Source organism: Accipiter gentilis, chromosome 21 (assembly GCF_929443795.1).
Source record: "Accipiter gentilis chromosome 21, bAccGen1.1, whole genome shotgun sequence".
Classification (NCBI taxonomy): Eukaryota; Metazoa; Chordata; class Aves; order Accipitriformes; family Accipitridae; genus Astur; species Astur gentilis.
In genome coordinates, this window is record NC_064900.1 from 2953533 (window position 1) to 2979538 (window position 26006).

General features: G+C 36.4%; 1 protein-coding gene across 5 annotated transcripts in view; it reads right to left on the reverse strand.

Moving 5' to 3' along the window:
* The window catches only part of STXBP5L (syntaxin binding protein 5L), a 195273-nt gene that overhangs the window by 109695 nt on the left and 59572 nt on the right, over nucleotides 1-26006 (reverse strand). For all 5 annotated transcript variants that reach the window (XM_049824541.1, XM_049824543.1, XM_049824542.1 and 2 more), the window contains 2 exons: nucleotides 14681-14762; nucleotides 12493-12593 (listed from right to left, as the gene is read on the reverse strand). In XM_049824541.1, the coding sequence (XP_049680498.1) occupies nucleotides 12493-12593; nucleotides 14681-14762 (183 nt within the window). The remainder of the gene's footprint in view (nucleotides 1-12492; nucleotides 12594-14680; nucleotides 14763-26006) is intronic.

A 26006-nucleotide genomic window follows, 5' to 3' on the forward strand; every position in this document is an offset into this window, starting at 1 on the left:
GAATTTATGTATTTAGATAAAAGCTTATGAGGTTATCGTGAGCACTTTACAAGGTCAGTTGAAGTATACAGCATGCAAGTGGTCTATTGGGTTTTACCAGTTTCATTTCTTATAACTAACCTTCTTACAAATCTGTAAAACATCCTCCTGGCTTGTTCAACATGCCGTAACACATATGAAAAGACAGCTACACAGTATCTTCCTATAATACAAGATACAGGCATTTCAATTCACACCCTCGTAACCCAATGGCTATCTGCCTTAGCAGCAGCACTGCATCATGTTAACTGGCACTACTGGAGCTCCAGAACAACTTCAAAGTCACTCTTGAAATTGCAGTGTGCAAGGGGATGGCAATTTTTGTAGCCTGTGTTACTAACAATTTGTTTAATCTTCAGGATGACAGAAAATTAATTTCCTTCCTCCTAGACAAATGCACAGCAAAAAGACACCCTCTTTTGTCAACTCCCTTGTAGTGTTTTAATGGTAAATTCATTGGGATGTCTTGCATGTGGGAACAGGATCACTGACAATGACAGCGACATACCCTCCCTGGCTAGATCTTTAGTATTACATACAGTAACGCAGTATATTGAACAGGTGTAACGTGTAGGCTTGGACCCAAGAAAAAAGACAAGGAAATTACATGGAAACTTGCTGCTTTAAAAAGGAAAAGATGCTGGAAGAAAACAGCATGCTTTTCATTGGCTTCCAGTTTGCTTCCGATGCCAACTCAAGGTCATTAGACAACAAAAATGAGAACAAAAGTTCCACAAAATCAATAAAGTGAGCAAATTAATGAAACAGCGTTGGCAAACAGACTCTTGCTTTCATCTTTAGGGGAAAGACAAGGTACATGATTTTTCTCTTGTCTACTGGCTTGTGAAATCACTATTTCTTATTTGCAGTACTTCACTTGTTCTCCATTACTTTCTTTGAAGGTTAAGTAAAAATGGAGTTGTAATACCAAGCATAGTGACAGTGATACGCAATACAGACCACAATAAGAGCCGCTGAGTTTCTTCCCAATAAAAGAAAGCCAAAACACAAAGGATGGAAGAGGGAGATGATGTTCTTAAAAGAAAAAGGTTTTGATTTATTTCTTTCATTGATTTTGTAGCAGCTGCATTAAAAATACCAAAATACCTAAGGGTAGAGTTTCTCTCATCCTTTCACCGAACACTGAAGCTACAAATCAAAAATACAGTTTTTGCTTCCCAACCTCATAGTTTCAAAAAAGTATTTAGCTCAAAGTTGAAAGGTTGAAACTTCTCTTTTGCTAAACAGCTTGACTTTACGTAGCTGTTAGAAAAGTATACTGAAGATATGCTAGTATTTCATCCCGTGCTTGCTGCAACATACACAAATCTGTGTTTATCCTACATTCTTACCATAATGAGTTTAAAACCTATTTTATATCAATATCGATCAGGTTGTTTTGAATGACTCTACAATCAGGGCAAGATTGAAATACTGAAAGTTACTTCAAAGTAAAAAAAAAAAAATTGCATTTTTACATGTGTATACTTTTTCAATGTATACACACTTTTTTTTTCTTAATCGCTTCCATCAATTAAAATCTTGTAGACTTATTGGAGACCAGCTGTTCTCATTTGTTATGCTTCAGTAGACAGGGACTCTGTGATTAACGGTCCTTGTTTTTCTGCAATCTGTAGTCTCTCTTCTCTTCCTGCTCATGTACTGTTTAATGAGATAATCTCAACACTGACATTACTAGCTCTATTTCTGATTTATTGGAATAGCGCCCAGAGTTTATTGTGACAGAAGGAAAAGTATCCTAAATTACCGCATTGGATTCTGCTTGAAGCTGACATGTGCCTGGGCAGGAAGGGGTGGAGTGGTTTCCAAGAACCAAATGATTTACTGCAACAGAATGGGTGGATCTTCTTCACTGCTTTAACGTATGACTGGAAATCTCATCTAAAAAACGTCAAAGGATATATCTGAAGAGGACTATGAAAGATGTCTCAAAACTCTAATCTGAAAACTTCAAAAAAACAAAACCACAGAATGCCTGTAACTATACTATAAGTGTAGCAAGCTGAATATTCCAACTGATAATGTAGACTGTTTATGCTGTCTAAACTTGTTTAAAAAGACATCTTTTTTTGCTCTTGTCTAATATGACTATGTATGATATGAAATAGATGATGCATTTCTGTATTGCAACATTGGACTTCTCATTTGTTATGACTAAGGCCATGAAACACGGTTGCTCAGTGTATGGCTGTGTGTATCTATTTTAAATTTTGCTATCCAAACCTGGCCTTAGAGCAATTTGGCAACACAGCTGCTATGTGAAAACATCATAACATGTTACTCTGTGTTTTCTCAAAAAAGCAGAAATCTTACTGAGAAACATGCTTTATTTTCTACAAAGCATTAGAAAGAAGCAGCACACTGCTAAGTGCATGATCTAAAGTTTTGCAGCATATAACAACATGTCTACTGCTAAGAGCTAAAGGATTTTTTTCTGAGGAAAGAAACCAACACATAAGTTACTCAGGCAGACAATCAGGGATGGCCAGATGACATAAAAATTAGATACAGAACATGTTTTTCTCCCCTATTGAAGTAAAAACAAAACATCACAAAGATGCTTTGCAAAATGGAATTCTGAAGACATACCTGTTTTCTCATAGAAATAACAGAAGGAACTGGAGAGTGACACAGAGCAGAGGTGAATTGGAAAAGAGGTTTTGTCAGGCCAGAGGGCGTTCTAGTCCCTGTACTGTTGTTAAGTCCTCAAATAATTGTGCTAGCTATGCATTTTTCTCCTAGCAGTTCTAGCAGTCACAATGATTTCATATGTGTGTGCGTGCGTGTATGCACATGTACACACACCTATGTATGTGCATTCAGACACATGCGTATACATATAGCAAATTTATAAAGTTATTTCATTAGCTGTTGTAACTAAATTTCACCTTTCAAATATTTTAACTATCCTGTATTTATAGCCACAACATTTGACCAACTACCAGCTAGAAACAGTGATTTTGGTGTTTCAGAGTTAAGAAAATCCTTGTTTAGAAACCTTCGCTTGATATGCTTTCCACAGTCTCAGATCAAATCCCAAGACTCTTATGTATTTACCAAAATATTGTCTGTAAAAAGCTTTAAATAAAGTAATAAATCAAATGAACAGATCAGGGTGGACTGGAGGAAGTAGAGGCTATCTGGTACGGTTTTACCAATAGGGGGAAAGTAGAAGCTATTTGTTCCAAGTCATGTCTCATTTTTTTTTCGTCCTTGTGCTATTAAATACAACTGTTCTCTCTAAGAGTAATTCATATATAGCATATCAACCATTTTCTGTTAACCTGCTTTTAATGCACCACTGTGAAGAAAATGTGAATTGATTTGCAAGTGATTGATACCCATGAATTAGAAAAACATTTGCCTTAGTATTCATCATGCTTTGTCATGTGTTTTCTTAAGTCCTGGATACATGCTTTTAAAATGAAGAGATATATGTAACCAATGTAACAGGGTTCCTGTTTTGGGACTCTTCTGACTAGTTACCAAAAATCAAATTACCATATACTATGCTAATGTTATTATTGAACATTTTAAAATCTCATTATGGAAATAGAACCTTTATGTACAGAGCTGTGTAAAAATAGATCTTAAATATCTTAAACAGCTCTATTTGCCTTCAGAGAAGTTGTTTAGCTAACAGGTATAAAAGCAGATACTGTGGCATAATGCACTTAAGGACATTTTTAATTGAAACGAAACTGAAAATAATAGTATCGGCAGAATCCTGGTGGACGAAAAATTACTTTGGGGAAAGACTCTGAAAGTCACCACTAAAGAGGAGAACAGAGATTCTTAAATTCAAGCTTGGATCTGGATATAAAAAGAGATCTCTTTAATATTCTAAAATGAAAAATATGACCGGGACTTCTGTAATTAGAAGAGAGTTTATTGCATCATGCACAGATAAGAAAAGGCCTTGCTAATAACTGTATGGTCTAGTTATTCCTGGAAATGGCAACCAACAGAATTCTTCAGTAAACAGTCAATAAATCAAATAAAAGGTGATGTTATTTTAGAGTAACATCTACCCTGGTGTAATTTAAGCATAGGGAAACCAAACTAGTTTTAAACTAGCCAGCTTAAGTTCTTGCAGCACTTTCTCTGCAATGGCACCAACTCAGATTGCATTACAAATCCCACCATAGAAGGGAAGCATTAAAAAAATGAAACCCCATAGAAATAAAAGTTAACCCATGTTGCCATCTATGATATTGTGACCACAATATTATTACTATTTGCTCAAATATACTTAAAAATACACACGTACCAAGGTTTTGACTTTCAAAATTTTGAAAACTTATAGTAAAATAGGGAAGGTTGGTTTACCAAAGGTAGGCTATTCCAAAATATTCCAATTTTAGGAAATCTAGCATATGTCAAAATCAAATATAGCACTTATAAAAACCATTGCTATAAAATTCTGGGTTTAAGGTCTATTTTCCACTTGATTTTACTGAAAAAGGAAATATTTTACTAGCTATTTGAGGGATTCTCAAGTATTAGTTTTACAGCTGATCTTGTAATTTCGTAAGTGACCTTGATACTAATACTAATGAAACCTTTTAGGGCCACAATATTAGGGAGGAAGGACGATCTGCAGAACTAGAGTACAAGGAACGGAATGAAGTTTAAAATGCAAAGGGCAAGGCTCCAAACTTCAAAGAATAAGAACTTCTACTTCAGGGTTGGAACTCATGATACAGAAGTGATGGAAAAAGATAATTTCAATTTTGCTTGTCTCGCTTTGCTTCCACTCTTAAGGGCTTGCACTGAAAAGCAGCACATTCCGTGCCAGCTAGATACACATCAGTGAAGAAGTGTAATGTGCGTATTAGTCAATCACAGCAAGACCACAAGCACTGACAAGACAAAACCACGTAAAAGGCAGATCTTATCACGGTATGCATCAGGAAACATATTCCTGCAGAGATTACAAAAGAAAATGGTAATGTCAATGTCCACAGTGCAGATGGGACCCTATCTAGAATGTTTCCTTGTCTAATCATCAGCTCAGAGAGAACTGATATGAGAAGAAAGGCCAAAGAAAAGGGAATGAAGACGCAAATTTACGAAGGAAAACACCGAACCTTGATTTTCATAGTGAAAAAAAGAATAAAGCAGGTTGTGAATAGATATGAATGAGCTGTTTAACTGCAAATGAGAGACAAAATATTTAAAATGCATCACTGTGGATACCTGAATATCATAATAAATGGGAATAAAGGAGCCATAAAGATACATTTAGTCTTGAGGCTGGAAGGTTTCTCGCCATTAGAAAGATGAAATTAGCATTGAGCAATTTTCCCTAATAGGGGGAGTAGTGGACTTAAGCTTGAATAGTTATATCACAGTGTCACGCTCCTGACTGGGAGACCATCGCATGCGGAGGAGCTAGTCATCCACAGAGCAGTTAACCCAAGTGGGCACAAGCCTGCAGGTACAATGTAGCCTTCAGGCCGTGTTGTGCAGCACGTACCCCGTGGTCTCAGGATAAACGCAGCCACTTTGTTGTAACAGAGGAGCCTGCGGGAAGCTCCTAAATGGGGACTGCACCACCTGCGTGGCTTTGCCTTCATCTAACAGTGCAGCAGGAAGTTTTAGTGTGAACGTCTGTCCTGTTTGATAGTAGAAATAATGAATACAGTTGTTTTTGTATAAGAAAATCCTGTAACAACTTGAATGACCAAAATGGGATAACCCCACCTATGGATGGGGTCTGCACAGCCTGCTGATTGGAAGCCTGTTTGATGATGCACAACTTGGGGTTCCCAGCATCTACAGGGATGTAAAATTATTTATTTTATTCTCTCATTCTTTATAGTGCTAGCTCTAATAGATAGCATTTTGAATGATAACTTACAGAGTCTGAGTGTCTTTCTTACTGGGACCATAAGGGACCAGCATCTCTTGAATGCAAAACATCGTCAGCTTGTTCATTATATACAAGGAGGTATAGGAGTTGTCTGGTCTGCAACTGCAGGGAACTAGACTGAGGAGGTCCCTTCAGCTCCACTCCACTAGAAAGCCCACATATTTAAGACCTACTGAAAAAGAAAATCCTGGGGATCATGTGAATCTTCATTATGCATAATCTCATAAATCTATCAGATCAAAACTGCTGATTCTTGGTATCAACAAGCCAAACTATGTTTTTTATTTTTGCTCTTTGTTGATATTTAGCTAAGGCATGTTGAAGAAAAGAACCAAAATGCTTGTGCTAGACTTCTTTTTATGACCAAGCCATTCATCATTTCAACTAGGTTGCATGCCACGTTTCCAGGATGAGCTTATGGCTCTCATTAATCCTACAGGTCAAGCGTACTATGAAATATTCCATAACATGATGTAAGACCTGAAAAAAGAACGTAATGTTGTAGGTTTGGGGGGTTTGTTTGTTTTAAACAGATAAGGCAGAAGCATGTGGTAACTACAGGAACATGATTTGGGTCAGTCTCACTAAAGAAACTTTGTATCCAGTCTTTTGTCTTCCTGAAGTGACATTGACAAAGTTCACCTTCCTGCCCTGCAGTCCTAAGGCACAGCCCTGTAGACCAGGGGTGTTCTTTATGGACCTCAGGAATCTTTCCAAGCTCAATAACTGCACGCAAACAACATGAATTGTTTATTGAAATCCCTGAGCATCATTCTTTCAAAAGCGACAAATGCTGATGCAAGACCACACCACTCATATTTTTAATATTTATCTTACATGTCTAAGGTCTGTGCTGTCTTCACACCTGGCAAGACACACATCATAAGACAAAAAAAACCCCAAACAACCAAAAACACTTGTAAGAAATCTTTTGTAAAAACTTCTTTGACATGTGGAAGCGAATGCCAATCAACTGCATGGCTTCTTTTACACGCCTCATTTTTTTTCCATTGTCAATCTGAGAAACCTTAAACCCTTTCCACAAACTGTGGCAGCATTGTATGGTGAAATATTGCTTTATATTTGAATTCTGTGGTTCTCTGGAATAGCTAAATGCTGCACCACACCACGTAATCAGAATCTGGTTTGTGGTATAGTATGGCTGTGCAACCGCACTGAACCTATTAACTACTCTCCTGCTTCATGACAAACTTCTGACTAATTTGAAAGTACATAAACAATACAGAGTTTGCAGTAATACAATATTAACCAGGAGGCTCATTTATGAGCAGGCAAGCTATCATAGGAATTCAGTTCCTTGAACAGCCAACAAGACGGATAATCTAAGTTTAGTAACTCGCAAGTCCCTAACACGCAAGCAGACAGATACAGGTACTGCTGAGACTGCGTAGCCAGCCACCCCTATTCACTCAGTAGCCTCTCGCTGTCATTTTGATGAGGTAAACTCTTCACACAGGACACAAAATCCTGCAAGGATACAGCTACTGCAGGAAAGAATATAGACCAACACACAAAAGAAAAGGCACCAGATCCAAAAATACCTTTTTTTTTTCTCTCTGCTGCCAAGCATTGCAGTAATACGTGCAATCATCTTGTCCAAATACTGCAAGATCTCAGATATAGGAGTCAAGTTTCTAATCAACAGTATGTTACGGCTAACTGAGAACTGCTCTAAAAGTCACCACTTAAAAAGGCTCCTCGTCTCTGTGTCAGCATACCCTTAACAACTGAAGAAGTGTTACAGATCAGAGCCCCAAAGCCAGTTATACGGATTTTGCCAGCCAGCAATTCCTCTGTGGATGGGCACTTATGGTATTGTCATGGCATCGGTGTCCAGTGCACGCAGATGGATTTAAAGACCCAGCAGAACTCATACACTGTGTTCATGTATGCGGAGCCTAAGTCAGTGGATAAACTGTTGTAGCGCTGCCAGCCAATTTGTAACACACCAGCCAGCGCTGGCTAAAAGAAGAAAAAGAGGAAGGCTATCCCCCATGTCAGTCAACACAACTGAACTAGCCCAGCTTCGGAGTCACGGATCAACTGTGTTTGTAAGTGAAACCAGTGCATGCAGGTCTAAAGGACGCGGATTTCACACTGTAATCCTTGCTGGTTTTTCCTACCCCAGTTGCACTAAGCTTAAATGGGAAAACTATGTAAACTGTTGTGTATCTAAAGCTGTGCTTGCTGAAGTCTACTCTATATTAAAAATAATTAAGGCCTATAATAGTTTTCGGTGGTTTAGCTTAATCCTAATGTTCTTCGCAGCAGATAGAGACAGTGCCTAGTTCCAGTAACCAAGTTACTTATTTTGCCTAAAATGTCTACTGAATATGAATCTGGCATCTCCTATGACATCAAAGAAGGACAAGCAGGGACTAACATAATGAACATCACCATAATGTTATGCTTCAGGAAGTACTGAAGAGATTCTTAAGGACTGTTTCCAGAGATTAAAAAGTTTTACCTGTCCATCCTACTTGTGAATGGAACAGCAAATCATATATTATCAACCATATGCTACTGTCAAGTATGGCTTTGAGTAACCGTGTTATCATTACAGCTCTTGGTATGCAGTCGAGCACTGAAACACATTGCTTACCTTTTATATTTTCTTGAAGGGTCTTAATGCATTGTATTACATTCCAATTATAGCAATAGAAATTTAAGATAACCTTTTATTTTGATACAAAGCAAAAACATATGATTTGCTAAGAAGTCCAGAGCATTACACTGCAGAACAAAAATCAGTTTGCCATGTCTCATACTTCAGTGTTCCTTCTGAACTTGCTCCAAAGAGACACTTAGTAAAGGAGCAGCAAATGATCAGAGACAAGTTAATATCGCTAATGTTGCAGCAGCCTTAGTTTAACAATAGGTCAGAAAAAGAAAAAAATAAATCTGTAGAGGTTGCAAACTATGGCTTAATGGCTACAAAAGTACATTTTGTTTGTGAATTATTATTCATAAACCATTCAGGCTCTTAATACTGAATGCTACATGGTAAGTGAAAGATAACCAGTGTGCTGCATGTAATAGTTCTTCACTCTTTAGATCTATGTTGTTACCAACATCTGAAGAAAAGAACAAACATGTTTTTTACCTTTGAGAGAAGGAAAGGGGAATATATATATGTATACGCTTGGGGAAATTTGACTCAAGTAGTTGCATAAACATAAACACTGCTAGGAGCGGGTTTTAGTCCATTATGCTGCAATCTTAAATGTCAAAAAATAGAAGCAAATTGCAAATTCAACAGTTCAACAATATGAAGACTTGTGCACTGAATGCCAAAGACTTAAGTAGCATGCATCCATCTAACAGAATCTAACAGCTGTATGGTTCATGCATCAAATATTTTAAAAACTCAGAATAAACTGATTCGACATGAAAGCTAATTAATTGAAGTCAAATTAGTCAAGAATTTGGACTAATAAATTATCTTCCTCATCACAAGCAGATAATATTGGAATTCTAAGTAAAAGTGCATTATATTGTATCACTTTATGAAGTAAATCTGCCAATTGTTCAGGAAAAAATCTAAACCAAAGAGTGTATCAAGGAGACAATTATACTGTCTGAATAAAATTACAGTTTTTATAAATCCTCAAGAGACACATGCAAATAGGAAATTTGAAGCAGCCACATGCTCCATTTTCGTAGGTAAAATGCATCTGAAAAATTATGTGTTTGGCTCTGTAAAAACTGTCTTAACCTAAAATTAAATTAAATTATAAATTGTGTTATTGTAAGAACTAGCCCTTGACTGTCGAAACACTTCCCTGTATGGCCTTTTTCAATACCCTACTGTCTTCTGAACTTTTTTTTTAAAAACTTTATTTATAAATAAGTACTTTAAAATAAAGTATTTTAAAACCTATTCTCTGTCAACAAACATTTCTCTCCACTTAAGAAACATCAAATCCAGCTCATTTATTGAGTCCTAAAGTTAAAACAAGACAAAAGAAGGAATCTTTCTTCAGTATGAATCTTGCCTCCCCTTAACCTCTCCCTGCAAGAGGAGAGGAAAAGATGAAAATAGTAATTTTTTTTAACTGTTCTAACAGTGAAGACGACTAATTTTTGGAAGACAGACCTTTGAATTTCTTGAAGAAAATCAATTTTGATCTTATGGCTTTATCAGCCTCCCAAATTCCCCTTACATCCATTTTGCCATGAATTTCTTGTAGCTAAGGCAACCATTATTTGCTGTTTCTCTAAGCATGCTGTAATTCATAACTTCCGTGCTCTAACACAAAAAATATATACTCAGAAGAAAAATGGGAACTCTCTTTTAGACTTAACTCTATTAGGCATATATGCATAAAACTGTTCCAAATTGACAAGAGGGTTAATGAGCATTTTAGCTTTACTTTTTTGCTACTTGCCCAGAGGCTTATGTTGAATTTTACATAATAAATGTGTAATCAAACTTAGAAAATTTAAAGTTAGATTATTTGAAATTAATTGATAAGTATGTTAAAAGAAAATATAATAGAAATGAAGAGATTTCATTCTGGAGCCAAGTGCTTGAATACAGAAAGCCAAAAACTTAGTGCAGTGCTAGAGAACCCTGAGAAGAAAAGAACTGCCTACACAGTTATTTCTTCATACTTATTGAAAACTCTTTTTTTAGTTTAAAACTGCATTTACTTCTTTGACAATATTATAAAGCAGTGTGTCAGGATATTTACCTCATAGCCTTTGATGTGCTAATAAATATTATTTAAATGGCAGTGATTGTACCAGTTACTTAAAATATGCATAAAAGAACAAATAGTATTTTTTTCTCACAACTTACTAGGATTTGATAAAAGGCAGTATAGGTAGCTATACATTTGTTATAAAGAACTACATCCGCAGATGCTTTTTAAACCTCAGTTCAAAAATGTCATTACATAAAATTTGTTTTTATGCAGAAGTTTCCAGTATTCCAAATAACTTGCTTCAAAATATTTTGCCCAATGTTTTAGGCTGTCAGAAGCAAAAGAAAATTAGGTAAATGTGATGACAAATGTTCTGCTCTCAGCAAAGCCTAAATGCATGTGACTTTATTTTACCAAGAAATTATGATAAAATTCTGACCAAGATACCAGCTAGTGTCTCTGAAGAGAAATGACAGGCAAACAGGTGAACAGACGATGCATTCAGTATTGATTCCTTAGATTGTATGCAAGGCTGCTGGCTGGGACAGCTTCTACAATATCTGGATTTATCAATGACAAATTGTGCATAATGTACCTACCTGATGAGAATGCCAAGATTCAAATATTTCAATATATGTAAAATGATGACTTACTGTCCAGAAGCAGCTAGCAAATGTAGATATAATTTTTCTTTTTCATCTTCCCTCACGCAGTCCCAAACCACTTAGTATACTTTTGCTAGAGGTTATAAACTATTTGGAGTCAGGACGTATATTTTCTAAATTATCATGTGGTAATTCCCACAACAAAACTTGCAAATTGGTGACATTTAAGGGCAAACATGATATGCACGTGAATAATAAACAACAAAGAAAAAGTCTATTTCCTTAATAATTTTCAGATTTGCTGCAGCTAAAGCTTTGATGAGCCTGTTTATTTCACGGCTCTGGAAAAGTACTGATGTCTTTCACCACTGCACAAGCAAATACATAAATATCTAAAAGAAGTTGCTGCACCTGAATAAACACTGAATGTATATACTAAGAGAATTACAGCATCGCTTAAACTCCCAGTCAAAACCATAGTATATATTATATCTATGTTTTCAAATTTCAAAAAAATCCATCCCAAAGATGAAGCACAGAACAGCTGTATTACTCAAGGACTCACAAAAAAACTGCTGCATTTATGCACTGAATCTTCGTCTTCTGACTACTGACCTAATTCCTTAATAGAAACATGGAACTTGTTCTTAATATTAATGAAAGTGTAGCATTCAAGCTCCATAATACCACAGCAGGTTTTACTTGGGTGACTAAATACAGATTAAAGTGCTCGGCTTCTGTTTGAGTTCAGTAGGGCTTTCTACAATTAGGTACTGATAAAGTAAAATTTAGAAAATCAGTCTCTTATTCATCTGACATTTGCCATAGTTTCCCAAATTCACAATTTATTCCTCCTAAACTTCCAGTATTTTACAAAAATAAAACCCTTGCAGGGTAGAGAAAATAATTATTTCTCTGACACAGCCAGCTAAGGTACTCTGGCTAGTACTGAACAACAGATCATCTGAAAGGATCACAGTTCTTGTGTCTGTTCTTAAGAAAAACAAACGCACTACCGTTCACAGCAGTTCATGCAAATAGAAGGTAAATTGAAAAACATTTTGACAAAAAGCAGACAACATTTTTCCAGTTGTGAGAAGGCTGCAGAAAGAGAAAGTGAAGTTTTTGTTCTGTGGAAGACTCAAACAAGGGAAGAAAAAATTTCAAGACAAAACTATATCCACCTTTAGAAAGGCAAACTAATAAGCATATATTATGAGAAATCCAGAAAGTAAGTTTGGGTTTTTTTTAAACGAGGTATTTATTTTGCGTCATATAGTCTTACCTTTCTCTGTTAAATTTCAAAGAATGTAGGATAGCTGGTCGTTTCTGTCGGAGATTCCACAAATGAAGTGCATCATCTGCACTTGCACTGACCAAAGCACCCTAGAGCAGACACAAAATATGGCAGAACATATTACTTTTCTGCAGATTCTGTCTTATTCTTAAGTAATCCTCACTGCTAATGATCTACCCATAGGAAATGATACAGTTTATGAAAAATGGTTGCTTTCTTCTAGAAAAAACATATTCTACCATAAATAATAGTCAATTTGAATTGATCTGGTAAATGTAAATATTTTAAATTAGTACAAGATCAGGCAAAGTTAAATTAAAACTCCATCAGTTTAAAAGGCAAATTGAAGCTTTGTACCAAGGTTATGCATGTGAACTCTCATGTATTTCCACATAAGCATAGAGATGAAGGAAATGGAGAACAGACAACACTTACTTAAAAAGGTGAATGTGAAGGATGTAACTAAAGGATAAAGGCATTAGTGCATACACATACACACAAGTGACGGTGCCAAGCACAATTTAGCAGTCATATCAAGACAACGTGAAATTCAAAACTGGAACTGTGACAAGAAGCGGCAGATAAGAAAGTAGGGACAGGTAGCAGGGGGAGAGGACCTAGAAAGAACTAAGAGATGTAGACAAAAGGACAGAGTCTTTATCACCAATCAGAAATACTCCCAAGACAGGTTCTGTTTCTGGTGCCCCAAAAATGGACATCTTCCAATGTCCAGACCTCTATCTGCCTGGGCACCTTGCAGTGAATTTACTCTACCTTCTTCCTACTATCTTTCTCCTCACTGTGGAACAGTGATGCCATGTGAAAATGGACTGCAGAGGAAGCTCTCTACTGCTACTGTGGTGATTTACTACATTTACAACTCAGATCAGGTCTGGTACAAAGGATCTATCCTTGTGTATTACTATGGCAGAGAGGAACTAGATATTGCCCAAACAGAAGGCAGTGCTTTATTCTGAGAAAGGGCAAGGATATAACTGAAATATCAGTTCATACCAACTATGACTAACTGATAAAATTCTCTTTTTGCATCTTGGATTTCTTTCCTAATCCTAGCAACTGCTATTTTCAATGCTGACATATGCAACTGAAATTTATGAAGGTGAGACTTCTCTAACACAGTGTAATCCATGCTTTAATTCTCATCTCCCAAAGAATTTGGGCCAATATCAGAGAGAATCTCCATCACAGAAATCAAATTAATCCTATGTACTAGGGGATCTGCTGCTCACCTAAAGAAATGAAAGAACACCGATTCAAATATTGGCCTCCTGTTTTCATCCCTGCCTTCCTTTAAAGAATTCCACTGAACTGATTGTTTCTAAAGTTTCAGTCCTCCCTCAGTTTCTGTGGTTCAGGTACTTTCTCTCCAAACAGGTGGAGAAAAAGATAAATATTTCTCAGGTTTAAAAACCCACAAAACTAAAACTCTTTCCTAGTGAAACTCTAAGATTGCCAGGCTCAGAAAGAGGACTTGAAACCATCAAAACTGTTTCCTTATAGCATGGGAGAAAATTAAGCAAAGCTGAATTACGACTAGCTTATAATTTGGCCAAGTTACAATGTTCTACAAATAAAACCAGATTTATATGCTCCAGAAAGTCTTCTTGCCTATTACCAGCTCCAGAGATCTTCTGTACAGAAGAAGCCATAATCTTTCACTGTTTCTTCATGTTGTCTAAACTGGATTTCGACATACCATTTACAAAGACTAAACATGCTGGTTTGATTGATGACCCCTGCAATTGCTTTTCCTTGCTTTAAGTAGTAGCATATGCCCAACTATCGAGTTTTCAGCCATTAACCATCCATATATTTCCATAGAAAGATGTAGCTCATCTATTAATTTCTATTTGAAGCAGGACTGTGTAGCATATTTAGTAATTTCATGGATTTTACATCTACCTGCATACATTCGTATACTGACTGCCTTTCATTCAGTACTTTATACTGATGTATATGAAGGTAATACTTTTCCCTGCGTGCAGTCCCATAAATAGTCTTCTAAAAGGCTGTATGGTGAACATCCTCTGGATGTACACCACTTACTTGTTGGCACTATTTGTCAATGTGAAAAGTTATATCACTCAATTACAATACACAAATTGACTTATTCAACTACATTTATACAGAAGAATCTGAGTAAATATGGCCTTACCTCATTGATTAAGAACTGGAGCTGCAGAACTGCAGCACCACTTTCATGTTGGCAGTAGCAATCAACACCAGGCCTGCCCAATCTGTTGCCATCAAAGTCAAGGATTCTAAGATTTCTGTTATCACACAAAGTAAAGAGGAAAAAAAAGAACTACCAATTAAACTCTAATTGACCTTTAATTAACCTCAATTTTTCTTGCTTTCTGTAAAACAAAAGAATTCATGCTGACTTTCCACTGTTCTAATTAAAGTACCAACATCATCAGGTTGAAACACGTGCAATTTTGAGTGATCTGTTCTTGCCTGGTCTTTTTGCCTGTGAAATAAAGTACATGAATTAACACAAAAATTCAGCAGGATGCATCTTAAATTTCTTTTTACACAGTATTGATTCATTTAACACACAAATGTATCAGATTTTTGTACTTATCAAGACATCATAAAATTAATAATTTAGGACTAAGGTCAGTAACATGGTTCTGTAGCAGGCTTTCCTTTTTAAATCTGAGAAAATACTTTTTAGAGTGAGTCATTTCACACTTACGTAAAAGCTCACATATAACTATCGCTCTCTGTCTCATCAACAGAAGTACAATGCAGTGCCATGCAGAGTTACCCAAGTCTAGCTCCCTAGTCCAATATTGTAGCAATACCTCGTTATCCGGATATATCATGAATGTAGTTTTCTATTTGTTCTCTTTGGGTCGTTCTCTCTGCATGCTAAATTGCCATCTCTTTAACTTAGATGATGGCCTTTCCCATCTGAGTCAGAGACTTCAACAAGAAACTGCTGTTGCAGAAAATTACCAAAGATAAAAAGTAAAACAAAAGAAGAGAGGACTATGAAATATATTAGTAACAACTACGTTGTTTGAAACAGGCAAAACACCTTCATATGTATTCAAAACATCCAAGATTATGATCAGAAACACAAAGCCCTATCTACTTGTTATATATGATCATAAAAGCATATTGTAAAATCCTGAACAAAAATGCCAACTGTCCACCTCTACTGCAGGCAATTGTCAGAATCTTTACTTCCCCTTTCACAGTTGAAGAGACTTGCAGTAAACTATTCTAAACTTGGCCTCAGGGAAGTAAAGTCCATAGATTAGTAAATTTGAGGGTTAAAACTTCATAGTATTAAGTAATTACTTTTCCAATTGTTAAACAAGCAGTTTAATGGAGATGACTGACCTTGACAGACCGGAGGTCTACTCCTGATCTTGCCAAATGGTCTACGAGATAACCACAGGGGAAAAAAAAAGTTATCTTTCCTTCCCTGTGCCTTCATTTCCCTATTTGTAAGCTGGAGACAGTGTTTCACAAAAGAATACAGTATCTCCTTTGACAGTGATCTCAGTGTACTGGTTATCTACAAAGAAAAAGCTGTGGTTAAAATATCATAACTACATTATAGGACAGCAAGGTAGAGAAAAAAAACCTAAGTAACTCTATTTGCAACTTGTTCCCAAACTGTAGTCCTGAATGCAATCATAACTGATAAAATAATAAGAAACTGTGCATCATTTAAACAGCCTATTTAAAATGGACAATAAAGCTAGATGGTAGCCTAGGATAATTTTTAAGGGTTGATGGTAATCCTCTGGTCCATTTTGAATGACAGCTCTGTGGCACTCTTTTTACATACTGTTCCCCCCTACTTTTTGTAAGGTAAAAGGAAGCAAGACTAGCACCAAAACCAACCAACCAACCCACCCACCCACTGAGGATTCCAAACTGAATGGCAATTTTGACAGATGAATGCTTTCCCTTTCACTTGAGCTTTACATTCAGTATAAATACATGGCATTAGCTAATGATTGTCCTTAACGAAAATTAGACTAGCATTGCCCTGATTAAGCAGCTGTCACCCTTCTGCATCAGCACCATGCTAAGTTAGTTTTCTAGGAAACATCCTCACAAAATACATCATTTAATTCAGCATATGCCAAACAAACAAAGCACTCTCCAATAATTCACATTTATTTGCATAACTGTTCACCCTGAAATACTTCACAAATTACTAAAATAAGAGAGAAATTGTGCCGTCTGCTTCAGTCTGGCCAACTGCCCTGAAGTAAGGGCTGATGCTGAAATAGCAGCATTATCACTAACTGATGGTGGTTTTCAAACATCCTGAGAGCTGCAGTGAGGTCCTTCCAGCAGAAGGAGCTGAAGAGATATGATGACTTGGCATATGTTCTTGGCACTTCAACCCATCTTTGGCAAATTCTGTGCTTTGCTGCCAAGCATAGAGGAGTATGACCTTACCTCATCAAAACTTTTCATACCAGTGTGCTCTACCAGGACATACAGCAGAAGTAGCTATAGTACAGGCATTGGACTGAACTTATTCTTTTTCTTTTTTATTAAATAATGATTCTGCTATCAGGGAGAGTAGAATATCACTGAAGATATTAAAAGGGCGGACTAATACAGATATATCTGAATACCTCAAAGTAGACATCATGGGTTTCAAGGATAAAAGCAAGTCACTATCTTCTTTCTCTTATCAGTATGTTGGATCTCCCAGGGGCCTTCACAGACATGCCAGATTATCCTAATTTATACATAAAAGGGAAAAAGATGAAAACTAAGTCTGGATGTCTGTTGGGATCTAGAGTGAAACAAGTAGAATCAGAATTATGTGCATCAAGCAGTGAAACTGTGACAGTAAGAACATTCTAACAGAAAAATGTTCTTTCTGAAAACAACATTTAAACCTGATTTTAAGATCTGTATGTGTGAAATAGGATATTTTGCTCTGTATTCACTTGCATGCAACAGTTTTTCATAGAGTATTTTGTCATCCTGTTATTCCAAAGCTTTCACTATTGGAAAAAAAAAAAAAAAAAAAAATTAAAGAAAGATAAAATAAGTTGTTAGGGTGCCTAATTTTAAGTACTTGAATTTGGCTTCCAAGATACAGACTTCCATGACAGCATAATACAATATTAGCAAATAACTTACACTCTCATGTCTTGGGCCATTCCATCACAAGTTGAAGAAAATTTCCATTTCCCAATATTGCAACCTGATTCAGATTTTTCCTCCAAATCCTTCTGGTCACTTGTATAACGACCATTTAGCATATATCTGATATTCTCATGGTATATCCATACTCAGTGTATCTTGAATGCCTAATACCAGAGCACATGCATATGTGGATACGTTTTACTGGAAACCAAAGTTGCCAGTGAATGATTACATACATAGGAGAGGTATCAATCGGCAAAGCTTCTCATAAGCATGATCTATGACCAAACTCTCCACAGCATCCCACACTTTCTTACTCCATGACTCATTTTTACTGTATGATACATACAAACCTGATGTCTCTCTTCTCAAAGGTTAGTACTAATGGAATCCGAAGACTTGAAAGTCTTCTGTGTTCACTAAGAACCAAAAGCGCAAATAATTTAGAACCGACTCCTGGAGTTGAGACCAGCGTTGCCTGCAGCAGGCATCTAACTTCTTAGGACCAGAAGGTCCAGTGGCAAGACGTGTTTTTCTCCATCAAGATGGGTGATTCTTTAGTAGTGACAGATTAAATCTTTTTGCAATAACAAGGACTACAGTCTGATTCGTTCCTCCTGGCAAGGCAGAGGAACTGAAGACGTTGTATCGTAGAGGACCTCCTGCCAAGGCATGCCAAGCAGCTAACAGATACCCCGTCAAGTAAAAACTGTTAAAATTACAGACGGCCCCTTTTTCAAAACCAGAACTCTTCCATAGAAGAAGATGACACCAAGCTATGTAAATAAGCAACTCTAACGTTTTTCAACTACTTAACTAACTTTTTCCATGACTAAAAGAAATCTACGTAAAGAAACAAAAACTCAAGTAAGGGGTTATAATCATTAAGCAGAAACCACGGTCTCGCATCCACCTTTTTATTGAGACACACACAGAAATGGGCAATCCCCATTTATAGCCTCTCCTTTAAAATATTTGGGAATTGTGGGGTACTGCAGAAGTAGCACTCCTGCTTGAAGGAGTCCTGTCATCTGATCTGCACTGACTGATAGATGTTTGAGTAGGAATATGCAGCACCCTAAGAGCAGATGCTTGTGGGCTGGTGTTACTCCATTATATAAACCAACTGTAAAACTGATTTAGTGTGTAACTGGAATATAGGACAGCTTTTTCTTGCAGAAGACCTATTCCACTGAGTTGAGTGATTTATCAGTTAAAAAAGCACCAATCTATTTAAATAAATAACTAACAGAATGGTAGAAGAATTCAACCATACTAACTAAACCAACAAGAAGGTTAGTCAGTTGTATCTGGTCATCGGATGGATTTTGTCAAATGATAACAATTATGAAAACATCATCTTTATCACCTAAATTCTGAACTTAGCTACTTTCACTTCTTGGAATACATAGTTTTACAGTTCCTTCGTGGAAATTCTGTGAGTCTCACATATATTAATTTTCTGTCTACTAAGGAGAGTGCATGTTCTGGTACAAATAAATGCCACAGTCCTAGATTTTGTACTTCAAATAAGCTTCAAACTGAGTTTTTCTCTCTTTCCAGGAGATATTCTATCTCTGTGATTTCTGAAGTATATTGCTCCAGTATTTTAGTTATTAAGAATGCCATGCTGTATGTAGAAGTAATACATTCAGCTTCAGTTTCAAGCATTTGGATCTCATTATTCCTTCCTGTGCTAAATTAAATAACTTTCTATTAGCAGAAATTTCCTTCTTTGAAACTGTGATCAAGCTGTATCTTATGTATCTTCTGCATAAACAAAACCAAAATACCCTGAGCTCCTTTATTTTCATGTCACACAGCAATTTTGTTAGCTCTTGAATCGTTCTTATGATTTTTTTATACATGCTCTAGAGTATGTGCTCAACTTCTTTCAAGTATCAAAAACAGAGCTACACATCACTTTGGTAATGGCTTCTTTATTACAATGTAAAAACATATATGGCATTTTATTATTCCTTAAACTCACTATAGTTTACTACATGTGTACGTGACATCTCTTAACAAATGGGGAAATCATATTGTTGGTTTTTGAGACTTCTCCATTGCTTTTCAAAAAGTAAGCACACCACTACCATGCCTCATGCTGTTAACTACATGTAGCTGAGCACACCAAATTCCTTAGAAAGGACGTGCAACCTAATCCTAGCTTTATGGCCTTCTATTTGCTGTGGATTCACTGGACACTGCCTCATTAAACAGTAACTCTTAGTGGTTTTTGTTTTAAACATAGAAGGATCTAGTTTTACAATGAGGTGCATTATGTCTTGAGTTCATTCAGCTGTTTACATAAAGAGCTCTTATTTTTTTCCCCTCTGCTATGAAAAGGTGAACTACTGCTGCACTTGGCTGCTCTCTTAGGATACAAAACATGATGTGTTTTATAAATACAGACAAACTTTTTTGGCACCAATAAGCATGAGCTTTTGGTCTACAATGACCTTTGCCTTGTTTATTTTTCTTGGCATAGATCTCTCTGTTCATGCATACAAATTATGTAAGAGTTAATCTCAGGAACAGTTAAATATTATTATGATATATACAGGCTGAAAAATTTGCTTTTGGCAACTTTAATTTCTTCCAGGTTAAAGCACCTATAGATAACTTGTATTTAATGGCAAGTCTACATTACACAGTTGGATTGCTGAATGAATGCTAAGAAAAAAATGACCATTTATTCAAGTAAAACGGAAATTCACATCAACACTATTCACAATTTTTTGATTCCCATCTATTTCGATTCCCAAACTATTTTACTTCCCAAAATATCTGCAGATACCACAAGGATCACCAACACTCATATGGCTATATATTGTCATCTCTTTGTGAGACTGCCTTCCAAGATCTTTGTCATTTTGGGAATCATCTGTTCCAGAAACAGAATACAAATACAATCACCATGTGATTGAACTCAATCAACTCTAAACCTGAAATAGCAAATTGTGAAAAGCAGATACTCAGAGGTAATGACTCTAGCAATGTTTTGCAAATAACATGTAGGTGAATAATTTCATATTCCATTTGTGGAATATCAATAATTTTCAATTTCCTTTTGCGTACGCATGTATATATACACACACACATATAACAATTAACAGAAACCACCGAGCTCTAAAGTCACCTCCAAAAAAGGAGCCATTTAGTTACTAGTCTGTAAAGCTCCACATTGCCAGGCAGCCACCCTGAAAGATCTGTTATTTTGACGTTGTTGTACTTGCAACAGTAACAAACAACATGAAGAGTTTGCATTCACAGTGGGCTTCCTCTTTTTTTTGGGTAGTCATAAACCTCAGCAAGCTCACTGACACATAGAGATAAAAACAAGAAAGGAAACCATGTGGCAAGAAAGGCACAGAGTGAAAACCGAAATCTGTAGAAGTTGAGCGAAGAGTGTATTGGTTGTATCCAGAGGGGCTGTTTCACAGAAATTTACAAATACGGACACAAATTTAGTCAAAGGCAGAACAAATATGGAAATTGAAGAAAAAGTTTGTAAAGTTTGTTTACAAACTTGTGTTTGTTTACAAACATATCTAGTAAAAAGCTACAGACAGAATAAACTGGAACAGAGTACTCTTGTCCTAACGTACACTGGAGGTTATGGAAAACTAAACTGAGCCACAAATGAGAGAGCTGTGTATTCTGGAACATCCTAAAGCCAGAAAGTCACTTTAATGTAACCAAGAGCCTGCACAACAACATATAGAGATAGAGATATAGATAAAAAAAGGTAAAAACTGCATTTTATTCAATTCACTGCCTTTTAAGAGGACTATGCAAATACCATTTGCTGGCCATCTGTATGCATTGGGCACACATGGTAGTCTAACATACTCTCTCTTACAAAAGAAACCAAGCAGGTAGCTTTAACTCAGCCATTTTTAATTTCTTTTTGCTCAGCCTGCAGATATTGATATTTAACACAGTATTTGCTCCATGTATATCTGTACACCCAGAACACGCAGTACACATGCAGTTTACTGCATGTACAGTCACTGATGACAAATGCAACCATCCACTACGATTTATACTAAAACTCACTGCATTTAAAAGTTAAGTGTGAGCATTGTGTTAGTATTTGTGTTATCGCTGCTCGTACGCTCTACCACTGAATTTGTTGATAATAGGTTTAGAGAAGATTTTTAGGAAGCTTTGTTTGTGCTCTTCAAGCAAAAAATGGAAGACTATGTCTATAAACTCTACATAAGATCAATGTAAGATTTCTTTTATTTTCCTACAGCAGAAACTTTTTTGAGTGGTCGTTGAATTTTTAGCGATTTGTAACAGGGATCACAAGGTGCTGATTTTCTTCATAGCTGCCAGTGACAATAGAAGATAGCATGAAAAGTGATCATGTAGTAAGTCTTTTTAAAAAAGGTCAAAAGACCTGTCAAACTCTATGTATCTAAAAATAAAAAGACAATTTTCCCAAATATTAATTCCACCTGTAGTTGCTATGGAAAAGTTATACAACTAAAATAATATGTAACACCTTCATCCATATCATGACAGAGCTTGAGAATACACACTGCACTTTCTCTTTTTTCAAGAGAGACAGCAATTAGCCATTACTGGTAATCTTTAAAACAAGACTGCCATGTTTTCCCAAATGCTACTTCCAGCCCCAACAACTGCAGCAGGAGTAAGGTGATGAAGGTCCTATAGCAAATGCTGTAGTCTGTAGGAGATGATTAATAATGTTCCCTCTTATCTGAAAATGTTTCACTATCTATTTTGGCTAATACAATAGCGGGAAGAAAAGCTTCTTTGTCCAGCAGTACTAGAATAATTATCAGTTGCCCTGATTACTTCTGGCTAATTCTTCATGCCAGGTACTTCACAGCAATGAGTCACAGACAACTATAGTTATGTGCTTCATGAGGAATTACGGAGTTTTAAGAGGAGCTGTGCTGTGCACACTGTTGTCTTACTCCATTTGGTCAAAGCAGAAGCAATCAGGAGCACCTATACGGCCACTTAATGTGGGCCATTTTGTGCTCAGTCCTGCAATAACAATGTCCTGGATTTTACTCTTATCAGGTGCTAAGATCCCCCCAAATCTACTTTGCTTAGGCTTATCAACAAATCAACATAGAACTGAAACAAAGAATGAAAAACTTCTACTGAAACAGTGAGATAATCCCATACTTCTCCGAAAAATTAAGAGCATCTTAACAACAAGGCATTCAAAAGGAAGTCCTTCAAGCACAAAATAAATGCTTTCTATAATCAACCTGCTTTCTTTTGAAGTTAAATTCACAATTACATGCAGAGCCTAATAAATCAACCTGCTAAAACAAAAAAAAAATTTCCCAGAAATAACTTGAAGAAATTTAGTCCCTGAAAATCTCCAGACCACTAGCTATCAAGACAGATAATTGGTTATGAAACTGAGGTGATTGTCCAGTAACAAATCATTAGTAGAGCTTGTATTCTGATTCACATATTTACTGTAAGAACTCAACTTTGTGAATCAAATTAAATAATCATTCTGTTACGTTTTCTGATTATACTGGAATAAGCAGCAAGGTATACTGTGCAAATATAATATAACCCTGAGGCACTGAAGTAAAAGTGGACTGATGATGCCTAGGGATTATACATTTTCAGTCTTACTCAGTAATGTGGCAGAAAATTTCCACGCATAGCGTCACAGAACACTTTTGTTTAACTGAGAGATCTAAGTATAATTATGTATATCCATAAAGAAATATATTATGCAAGGGCACTTTAGTCAGAAAAAATTGCACTAATATACAGGTAGCTAATGCACTGAGAAAAGACAGCACCTGATCCTGACTCAGGCTTGTAAGTAGTAAGTGGTTTAGAGGGTCAGTTGCTTGATTGTTTGAACATTTCCATTGTTCCAAGGAATGTGCTCTATAACATCAATATAGCAAAAGAAATACTCACTTTAAAACACTTTCATTCAGCCATTTCAGTGTTTATCTAAGTGCAAGAGAATACAGATGCTGAGATCATACTGCACATTCTTTTCAGGCAGAACAGTGCTGCCTAAAATATTAAATAATTTTATTACTTAACAGGAAACTGCTCACAGCTTGTTAGTCAGTTTATGAGCAATTCCTCAAATTCATCAGCTGCAACAGCTCCATTATCATCTGTTTAGTATTGGATGGTTCCAGGAGGTCTCTGGTACAACACAGAAAATACTTCACATTCAAAAACTTATTAAAAGGAGTTTCAATATGTTAAATTAGGCAATAATTTCATTCCTGCCCCAGAAAAACAGACAAGTGACATTTCTATAAATTACAGTTAAGCTATATTAAAACTTAGCACTTTTGCACATCAATATACTTAATTCTGACACTTAAGATGTTAATCTAGAATTTCATTTGTTAAGCAAGAATAGACATGTAAAACACACAGGAACTGACATACTATCAATAGAAGTCAAACTGGCAATGAAGCGATTCAAGTTTGAATAAATGAAATTTGAAAAAAAAAGAATTTAATTGAATGAAATTTAATTTAGAGTTTAAGAAAATTTCAATGAACTATCTGGTGGTTGTTTTTTCTTAGGTTTAGTTCAATATCAGTGATACTATAAATGCGCCTATGTTAAAAGGCATTCCAAACATCAGTCAACCTTAAATAGTTTTACCTTCTGTTATTGTAAAACTCATGTTTTTTTTAAGGAAAGTTTTCAGTAACAAATTACTTGGAAGAGGCATTACTACTTCTAGCACAAGATACAGGTTAAACATTACCTACATTTCATCACTCTTATAATCCTCCTGAGCCACATAATTATTCTATCAGATTTTGAAATAAAGTACACTCTATACCACAGTTAATCAGCCCTTCTATTCAAGTTAAATGAAATAGGTAACAAGCAGCTGGCTAAAATGTATTCAGGAAGTCCTTTTGGCGTAAATGAGTATGAACTATGATTTTGCCACTTTAAACAGACACTTGTAAGCTTGGCTCGTATTTGATGCCAGCTGTATTAAGCCTTTATGTTTTATTTGAATTAAAATTTATAATCACATTAGTTAACATGGCTTAAAACATGAGTAAAGGTTTGAAAGCATAGTTGGTGAATACTGAGTAACATCCAAAGAGCATTTACATTTTAAGAAAAGACTGACTACTTCTGGGAATAAAACAGCATGTAGCAGAAATCTCTCAGGATCCCAGTTTTCCATGCCAATTACTGAAAGTCTGCATGTCTCAGTGAAGCAGGACACTGTTTCAGAACTTACCATACTAATACAGTATTATTTCAGAATAACCCAATTCTAGATCTTGTTGGACAAAAATCAAAAGGGATCAAAACTACTTTTACACTTCCTTGGCAATCCAAATTAAAAAGACTGAGAGCTCTGCCTCCCTCCAAGGGATTATTCTTTGCAGAATTGGAGAGAACCGCAACACTGCCATCGCTGAAGCATAGCTCTCATGCTGAGGCTCTGCCAGGTAACTGACAGCAAGATGGTGCTAGTGGGGGTGGTGGCTTCTAATCATCCAAATCCCTCTCTACAGAACGAAGAGAGCCAGCAGAGACTGTTGAGGCTGGATGACTATCAATCCAGCCCTGTAGCACCACTGCTATCACCTTTGGCAAGATCAACAGTTTTCGTTACCTACTTCAGGAAGCAGATCTGCAGTAACAGCTGCAGATCCAGCACAGCACAGTATGAAACACCACCGGGGCCCTGGTCTCTACTCAAGTCAACGAGAAAAATGCCTTAAACCCATCTAATTTGTGTTTCTGCAGTGTGATGTGAGGGAGGAAGCCTGCAAGGAAACAAACTGGGCAGAGGAAGCGAGACATGGTGTAGGCCATCCATACTGCCTACTGGAGAAGTCTCCGTGTTAATTATTACACTAGGTTTCATCTAGGAAGAGACAGGTTTTACAGTCTAAACCAGAATCCTAAGAGCAATCTACCATACACGTAGCATGAGCAAAAGAGAAGAGAAACCTGGAGCAAAACGGGGAGAAATTCAGCTTGACAGTATACACACACATCAACTGTGTGAGCTTCTCCCCACATTGATTTTCAGAAGTTGGAGATATTACTTGCATAGCCATATTGATGGTTTAGTATATAAACTGTAGGTAGGATGAGGAAGGGTGACCACTGACTAGTCAAAGCCTTTGACTCTCACTAATGTGGAAGTCAAAACAGAAATCTTCTTTGGGAGGCTAAACATGGAGATGTACTTTGAGCTGTCATTTTGTTAAACCCTAAAAACTTTACTGAACATTCAGTACCATAAAGGCTGTATCTATTCTATTCCATCCCACAAACAATAATCACAAAAATCACATCTCTTTAATCCTATACTGTCTGCAAG